The sequence below is a fragment of the Leptodactylus fuscus genome, chromosome 5 (assembly GCF_031893055.1).
Source record: "Leptodactylus fuscus isolate aLepFus1 chromosome 5, aLepFus1.hap2, whole genome shotgun sequence".
Classification (NCBI taxonomy): Eukaryota; Metazoa; Chordata; class Amphibia; order Anura; family Leptodactylidae; genus Leptodactylus; species Leptodactylus fuscus.
This window is the reverse complement of record NC_134269.1, coordinates 13382987-13392508: the sequence shown is the minus strand read 5'-3', so window position 1 is coordinate 13392508 and position 9522 is coordinate 13382987. Positions and strand designations below refer to the sequence as shown.

Here is a 9522-nt window from a genome sequence, read left to right as displayed (position 1 = left end):
ATTCTGACTCCTGTAACTCTTCTATAGCTCCATATAAGGGGTTGGTTTTTTTACTTCTATTTTGGGGAATTACTTTTTGCTTTGATAACTTTTTATTCAAATTTATCAGAGGCAAAACAGCCTCTGCTCTGCATTGCAAAATACCAGCGTTCCTATTGCAGGCCCCATGGAGTTAGCCTACAGTAGAACACATGGAATGACAGGCCTTAGAACCTTCACCAGGCTCCCGTTTGTCTTCGCAACGTGACACTGGTACTGTCATATATAGAGATTGAAGTGACATTGCATCTAATGATTGTCAATCAGATCACGTTACGATGACCTGTGACCCTATAGAATTGCAACAGGACATTCATATGGGGGAAAAAAAAGTTTATTAGGCCACATGATGTAGCTCTGTACTGAATATCAAGATATTCACCAGCATGTTGTGCTCATGTTAATCTGACACTGCCCTCTAGTGGCTGCTTTTAGTAATGCATTAAAATTCACCTGCTGTCTGTATAGGTCTAAGGGCTAGTTCACACGGGGACATGGAGGAGGATTCTGACAGCGGAATCCACGTCCTAATCCTCCTCCATACAATGTGAGTCTATGGAGACTGCTAGCAGAGATAGAGAAGTCACATGAAGAAAGCAATAGAAGTGAATGGGAGGCAAAAGCCGCTTGTTTTCCGTGCGGTGTATGTGTGTGATCGGTGCTCAATCACTGCTAGAGATTACAGCCCTGACATCCCATAGAAGGGAATGGAGCGCCAGTCACAAAGTCTATAATGCGATATTTCATAGTGTCCTGGCCATCAAACAGTCAAAACTGCCTCCCCCCAGCTTGCTGCAGAATACAGGAAGTGAGCAATAGAAAGCAGGCAAAGCTGCTGAGAGGGGGCGATTGGAAAACCCCTTTAATTGTTGGAAAGGTGGGGGTGGGGAAACAAGTACTTACCTGTCCTGGTGCTCTGGTGTCTCCCACTGTGATCTGGTCTGGTCCCGCCGCTCCCAGGGTCTTGTTTAGGTGGAAAGACCAGGGATGTGTCCTTGCCTTAGGGCCACTGATTGACCTCAGCAGTCACATGATGGTGAGGACTTCTGCCAGAACATACCCTGGAGCAGGAGGACCAGACCATGGTGGGGATGTTTTTTTTTTTTTTTTTAAACCTTCCCCAGGCTTCTTGTCCTCGCCATGCCCTTTAACCTTCTGTATCTCCGGACATTTCACTCGTCTATTGTATCTTCTTGTTTCAATCACTACATATCTTACAGAGTAAAGAAACTAAGATCCTGGAGCAAAGCGTTACACCAAATGCCTGCTGGCTCCGCCTCCTTGTCCACCACCATTACAGGGGGTATAACAGACTACGGCAGGCAAAGGTCACATGACCGATACAGGCTCTTTATTTCCAATAACATAACACAGAGCTACGGTCACAGTCACTAAGTCCATCTTGTTGGGTAGAGGCGGGGCTTAGAAGAAGAGGCGGGGCTTAGAAGAAGAGGCCTCTCATCCGCCGCCCGATCCCCTGCCGGTCGTACAGGATGTTGAATTTGTTGACAAATTGGTTCATGGTGTTGCAGGTCTTGGTGATGGTGCCCAGGTAAGACATCAGGCCAACGTCGTTGCATTGCTGCAGTCAGAGAAGAGAGAACACGAGGTTAGACGCCACCTAGTGGTAAAGGGAGGGACGTACAGGACTAGAGGGCACCTAGTGGTACAGGGAGGGACGTACAGGACTAGACGCCACCTAGTGGTACAGGGAGGGACGTACAGGACTAGTCGCCACCTAGTGGTAAAGGGAGGGACGTACAGGACTAGAGGGCACCTAGTGGTACAGGGAGGGACGTACAGGACTAGACGCCACCTAGTGGTACAGGGAGGGACGTACAGGACTAGACGCCACCTAGTGGTACAGGGAGGGACGTACAGGACCAGACGCCACCTAGTGGTACAGGGAGGGCCGTACAGGACCAGACGCCACCTAGTGGTACAGGGAGGGCCGTACAGGACTAGACGCCACCTAGTGGTACAGGGAGGGACGTACAGGACTAGTCGCCACCTAGTGGTAAAGGGAGGGACGTACAGGACTAGAGGGCACCTAGTGGTACAGGGAGGGACGTACAGGACTAGACGCCACCTAGTGGTACAGGGAGGGACGTACAGGACTAGTCGCCACCTAGTGGTACAGGGAGGGACGTACAGGACTAGACGCCACCTAGTGGTACAGGGAGGGACGTACAGGACCAGACGCCACCTAGTGGTACAGGGAGGGCCGTACAGGACCAGACGCCACCTAGTGGTACAGGGAGGGCCGTACAGGACCAGACGCCACCTAGTGGTACAGGGAGGGACGTACAGGACTAGACGCCACCTAGTGGTACAGGTAGGGACGTACAGGCCTAGTCGCCACCTAGTGGTACAGGGAGGGACGTACAGGACTAGAGGGCACCTAGTGGTACAGGGAGGGACGTACAGGACTAGACGCCACCTAGTGGTACAGGGAGGGACGTACAGGACTAGACGCCACCTAGTGGTACAGGGAGGGCCGTACAGGACTAGACGCCACCTAGTGGTACAGGGAGGGACGTACAGGACTAGACGCCACCTAGTGGTACAGGGAGGGACGTACAGGACTAGACGCCACCTAGTGGTACAGGGAGGGCCGTACAGGACTAGACGCCACCTAGTGGTACAGGGAGGGACGTACAGGACCAGACGCCACCTAGTGGTACAGGTAGGGACGTACAGGACCAGACGCCACCTAGTGGTACAGGGAGGGCCGTACAGGACTAGACGCCACCTAGTGGTACAGGGAGGGCCGTACAGGACTAGACGCCACCTAGTGGTACAGGTAGGGACGTACAGGACCAGACGCCACCTAGTGGTACAGGGAGGGACGTACAGGACCAGACGCCACCTAGTGGTACAGGGAGGGACGTACAGGACTAGACGCCACCTAGTGGTACAGGTAGGGACGTACAGGCCTAGTCGCCACCTAGTGGTACAGGGAGGGACGTACAGGCCTAGTCGCCACCTAGTGGTACAGGGAGGGACGTACAGGACTAGTCGCCACCTAGTGGTACAGGGAGGGCCGTACAGGACCAGACGCCACCTAGTGGAACAGGGAGGGCCGTACAGGACCAGACGCCACCTAGTGGTACAGGGAGGGCCGTACAGGACCAGACGCCACCTAGTGGTACAGGTAGGGACGTACAGGACTAGACGCCACCTAGTGGTACAGGTAGGGACGTACAGGACTAGACGCCACCTAGTGGTACAGGGAGGGACGTACAGGACTAGTCGCCACCTAGTGGTACAGGGAGGGCCGTACAGGACTAGACGCCACCTAGTGGTACAGGGAGGGACTTACAGGACTAGTCGCCACCTAGTGGTACAGGGAGGGACGTACAGGACTAGACGCCACCTAGTGGTACAGGGAGGGACGTACAGGACTAGACGCCACCTAGTGGTACAGGGAGGGCCGTACAGGACCAGACGCCACCTAGTGGTACAGGGAGGGACGTACAGGACTAGACGCCACCTAGTGGTACAGGGAGGGACGTACAGGACCAGACGCCACCTAGTGGTACAGGGAGGGACGTACAGGACTAGACGCCACCTAGTGGTACAGGGAGGGACGTACAGGACTAGACGCCACCTAGTGGTACAGGGAGGGACGTACAGGACCAGACGCCACCTAGTGGTACAGGGAGGGACGTACAGGACCAGACGCCACCTAGTGGTACAGGGAGGGACGTACAGGACCAGACGCCACCTAGTGGTACAGGGAGGGACGTACAGGACTAGACGCCACCTAGTGGTACAGGGAGGGATGTACAGGACTAGACGCCACCTAGTGATACAGGTAGGGACGTACAGGACTAGACGCCACCTAGTGGTACAGGGAGGGACGTACAGGACTAGTCGCCACCTAGTGGTACAGGGAGGGACGTACAGGACTAGTCGCCACCTAGTGGTACAGGGAGGGACGCACAGGACTAGTCGCCACCTAGTGGTACAGGGAGGGACGTACAGGACCAGACGCCACCTAGTGGTACAGGGAGGGACGTACAGGACTAGACGCCACCTAGTGGTACAGGTAGGGACGTACAGGCCTAGTCGCCACCTAGTGGTACAGGGAGGGACGTACAGGACTAGAGGGCACCTAGTGGTACAGGGAGGGACGTACAGGACTAGAGGGCACCTAGTGGTACAGGGAGGGACGTACAGGACTAGAGGGCACCTAGTGGTACAGGGAGGGACGTACAGGACTAGTCGCCACCTAGTGGTACAGGGAGGGACGTACAGGACTAGAGGGCAGGAGATGGTGTTGCGTTAGCTCACAGAGCATTGTCCAGACCGGATACAACTGTAACGAACCCACAGCTGTAAGAAGTAGAAGGCGTCTACAGGATAGAAGGTGATGGACTGACAAAGTATACGGGAGAGTTCTAGAAAACACGTTGACGCGACTTGGCCTCACCAGTAGGGGGCGCAGTGCTATGGCCTCCATACTTACATCATAGAAATCCATCTTGAACTTGTCTGTGCTGAGTACAGGGAGGCAGTGGCACAGGGCGGAGGCCTCGCGCAGGATCTCATGGTTAAAGGGAACTTCTCCTGCACAAAAAAAAAGGGGAACGGCTCTGAGATCAGGAGATTTACAGGCGGAGGGGCACAAACCAGGGGCAGAACGGTGACCTACCTGCCTCTGCCGCCCGCACGTACTCCAGGATGAGCCGCACTCTGCTGTGCAGCATCTTGATGGCGCTGTGCTGAGCGATGAGATGTTCTGCCACTACAACAACACATTGATAACATTGCTGAGGCATGTAAAAAATACTAAATCCTGCAATTTTCACTCTGACCACTAAGCCTAATAATATACGGCCACTTACAAATTCTGTAGGGGTTTTCTTTGCAGCAGTTAGCTCATTTACATCACAGACAGGATTCCGATAGAAGATAACACCTCTATAGATAACACCCCTGACCCATCATTGCATCACTACTGACAATAGATGATGTCACAGCTTATCTCCTCCCCCTCCCTGCACAGAGCATGCCTAAAATACTCTCCCCTAGACCTCAATGAGTCTTCTCCAGTCTATGGCCATGACTGTGCTGTAAAGCAGATCACTAAATGCTGTTAACAGAGCAGAGGATGAGCTCAGACAAGATGGCCGCCCCCATAATCAGGGACAGTCTTTATAATCCGATCTCCTATACTGATGACACTCTCAGCTCTGCTACATCAGGCCGCCACCTCTCACCTGTGGAGTTTTCTCCGCTGCCGGTGGCGGTCATACGAGCCACGTGATCGACTCCGATTCTCTCGGCTTCTTCTGTGGCGAGCGTGTATGGGAGCTCAGCCAACAACATGGTGGCCTGAGGAAGAGGAGGAGGGCGGACATAAGAGGGGGAGGGTCAGCGGCATAGTCAGGTGACCAGGACCTGCGGAGTCAGTGGGACTTACCTCTCCGTTCACTATGTCAATGACGGATTCGTACACGCTGACCGGAAGCTGCAGAGGACACAACAGCGTTATCTATACGGGGCCGGAAAACATGGGGCGGGGCTACTGGGGTCAGCAGAAGCAGGTGGGTGGGGCTACCAGGGTGAGCAGAAGCATGTGGGCGGGGCTACTGGGGTCAGCAGAAGCATGTGGGCGGGGCTACCGGGGTCAGCAGAAGAATGTGGGCGGGGCTACTGGGGTCAGCAGAAGGATGTGGGCGGGGCTACCGGGGTCAGCAGAAGGATGTGGGCGGGGCTACCGGGGTCAGCAGAAGCATGTGGGCGGGGCTACCGGGGGTCGGCAGAAGCATGTGGGCGGGGCTACCGGGGGTCAGCAGAAGGATGTGGGCGGGGCTACTGGGGTCAGCAGAGGCTACTTACATCAGTGTGCTTCGTCATAGGGTTCAGCTTCAGGAAGAGCGGCGACTCGATGATCTCACACACCTGGAGGGAGAGGGGAGGAGCTTAGAAGATATGAATATTCATGAGGTGACCCAGAGACCGCCGTCACAACTAGCAGAATTGTGACTACAGCTCTGGATGTGATTGGAGTAGAAGTAATGAGCTAACGGAACTATGAGCGCAGCTGTGCCCAAAGTATAACACGTGAAGTCACCGCAGAAATGTGAATACAGCTCTGGAGGTGACTGGAGTAGATTAGAGGAAGATCTAATAGAATTGTGAATGCAGCTGTCGGTGTGACTAGAGCAGAAGTGAAAAGTATAAGACAAGACGAGCAGCGGAAAGTATGAATGTGACGCAACAACGGTACTGTGAATGCAGCTGTGGGTGTAACTAGAGTATAAAGCATGATGTGACCGCTGAGTATGAGACATGATGGAATAACAGAATGGTGACTGCAGCAGTGGATGTGATTGGAGTATAAGACATGATGCTTGCAGCTCTGGGAGTGACTGGATCAGTACTTCCCGCAGACTTTCAGTACCTGTTTGTGGACGTGAATGTCGGTGGGGTCGGGCGGACCCCCTGTTGTGTACCAGCCCAGGAACTCCATGTCCTTAAACACCTGCTTAACTGCAGAGGAGATCGGAGAAAGAGGTCAGTGATAAAAGGGTTAAACATTCCCCCTGGAGAACGGCGCCCTCCGCTGTCTCACGTCTGTAATTGTTGAATCCACTGACAGGACACTATCTATAAACTACCTGGCTATCAGGCATACTGACTGTCTCCACCTACAGGACACCATCTATAATCTACCTGGCTGTCAGGCATACTGACTGTCTCCACCTACAGGGCACCATCTATAATCTACCTGGCTGTCAGGCATACTGACTGTTTCCACCTACAGGACACCATCTATAATCTACCTGGCTGTCAGGCATACTGACTGTCTCCACCTACAGGACACTATCTATAAACTACCTGGCTGTCAGGCATACTGACTGTTTCCACCTACAGGACACCATCTATAATCTACCTGGCTGTCAGGCATACTGACTGTCTCCACCTACAGGGCACTATCTATAAACTACCTGGCTGTCAGGCATACTGACTGTTTCCACCTACAGGACACCATCTATAATCTACCTGGCTGTCAGGCATACTGACTGTCTCCACCTACAGGGCACCATCTATAAACTACCTGGCTGTCAGGCATACTGACTGTTTCCACCTACAGGACACCATCTATAAACTACCTGGCTGTCAGGCATACTGACTGTTTCCACCTACAGGACACCATCTATAATCTACCTGGCTGTCAGGCATACTGACTGTCTCCACCTACAGGGCACTATCTATAAACTACCTGGCTGTCAGGCATACTGACTGTCTCCACCTACAGGGCACCATCTGTCAGGCATATTGACTGTTTCCACCTACAGGGCACCATCTATAAAACTACCTGGCTGTCAGGCATACTGACTGTTTCCACCTGCAGCCCCTCCCCCTACACTCACACTGCTCCTCCTTGGTGTAGTAATACTCCTTGTTGATGGTGATCTTGTCGTCGGTCATCTGGGACAGCAGCTCGAAGGAGTTCATCACCTCGATGTTCCTTCCCTCCTGTTTGCCGATGAGCGCCCCGATCACTGCAGAGAGAGAAAGCAGCTGAGCGGAGACCAGCAGGGGGCGGCAGGTAACACCAGGGCACAGCAGGGGGTCTCTTACCCTGGATGGGGCGTCCTTCCTGAGACCTCATTCGGATCCAGTGGTCGGAGATATTTAGGATGACCAGGGGGTGCAGAGCCACAGCCACGCTGCCGGTGACCCCCTGAGCCATGACCGTGGGGAGCACTGGGGGGAGAGAAGGGGAGCGAGAGTGAGGAACAGCGCCGGAAATATATACCTCACCTATACTCCAGTCACATCCAAAGCTGCACCTACACTCCAGTCACATCCAAAGCTGCACCTACACTCCAGTCACATCCAAAGCTGCACCTACACTCCAGTCACATCCAAAGCTGTACCTACACTACAGCTTATAATCCAGTCACATCCAGAGCTGCACCTACACTACAGCTTATACTCCAGTCACATTCAGAGCTGCACCTACACTACAGCTTATAATCCAGTCACATCCAGAGCTGCACCTACACTACAGCTTATACTCCAGTCACATCCAAAGCTGCATCTATACTACAGCTGATACTGCAGTCACATCCAGAGCTGCACCTACACCATGGCTTATATTCTAGTCATATCTAGATCTGCATCTTTCCTATAGTTTATACTCTAGCCACATCCAGAGCTGCATTTATTTTCACACAATGTATGTATTATATCCGAGTTACATCCAAAGCTGCAATCACACAATGTCTTCAATCACATCTAATGTTGCATTCACCATTCTGCTGTTACATCATAGCTTATACTGTAGTCACATCCAGAGCTGCAGTCACAATTCTGGAGCTTAATGTAAGAGCAGAACTGAGAATGCAGCTCTGGGTGTTACTACAGTGTAGTTCATGCTGTAATATGAGACTTGTGAATGCAGCTCTGGATGTGACTGCAGTATAAGACGTCATGTAGTAGGAGAATTGTGAATGCAGCTCTGGATGTGACTGCAGTATAGGACGTCATGTAGTAGGAGAATTGTGAATGCAGCTCTGGATGTGACTGCAGTATAGGACGTCATGTAGTAGGAGAATTGTGTATGCAGCTCTGGATGTGACTGCAGTATAAGACGTCATGTAGTATCTCCCCTATAGCTTGTACAGTAGTCACATCCAGAGCTGCCTTTACACCAGACCTATTACAGGGGCGGGGCTGCTCCCCTCAGTGTTGCCCTGGTAACCAGTTTCGGGGTCCCCTCATGTACATTACAGGGCAGTGTATGGGCTCTGCACACAATACTCGCGGTACCGCAGCCACTACACTACCATACAGACAGCTGCAGGACACAACTACCGCATCACCCTCATAAAAAACGCAATAAAAGCGGTCTATTCACATATAAATAACACAGCTGTGACGTCATTTCCTCTCCGCCCCTGACTGACAGGTCTATGAGCCAATCAGAGCCCCGGATTGAGAACACGCCCGCCCCCTCAGGCTCAGCAGCCCGGCCACCTACCGGCCTCATCTCCTGCGCCGCTCACCCCGGCCCCTCGGTGACCTGTGTCCTGCCCCGGCCGCTCCACTAACCTCCGGGATACTCACCGGCGCCGTCCACCTCCATCTGGCTGCCGTTCGAAGCCGCAGCAGACGCCATCTTGCTGCACCCGGCTCGCAGCGTCCCCTCACCACGGCTGCAGTGAACTAGCACAGCCGGTGACGCATGCGCGGGATGAAAGCGAGTTGCGCCTGCGCGGTTTGCGTGCTGTGTGTTCTAAATGCTGCCTGTAGGGGCGCTGTGTAGTAGTGTCTGTATAGCTGAGAGGACTTACCAGCTACAAGAGCGCCCCCAAATGGAGGGAAGTCTGTGCTACACAGCAGCAGCAGCAGCTCTGCTCATTGTTACTATCATTGTAACATTGTATGTAATTGTATCATACCATAGTAACATTGTTACTTCTACAGTATAGCATACAGCTGTGTGAGCAGGACTCTGTACTG

At 53.1% G+C, this 9522-nt stretch overlaps 1 protein-coding gene across 1 annotated transcript; it reads right to left on the bottom strand.

Moving 5' to 3' along the window:
• Positions 1-1368: 1368 nt before the first annotated feature.
• COPS6 (COP9 signalosome subunit 6) lies at positions 1369-9253 on the bottom strand. The gene is made up of 10 exons (XM_075272459.1): positions 9127-9253; positions 7636-7761; positions 7425-7556; positions 6452-6540; positions 5887-5949; positions 5468-5515; positions 5265-5379; positions 4697-4789; positions 4511-4611; positions 1369-1621 (listed from the first exon to the last, which is right to left on the bottom strand). Exons 1-10 carry the CDS (start codon positions 9176-9178, stop codon positions 1481-1483), a joined length of 960 nt encoding a protein of 319 aa, XP_075128560.1. The 5' UTR covers positions 9179-9253; the 3' UTR covers positions 1369-1480.
• Positions 9254-9522: the final 269 nt, after the last annotated feature.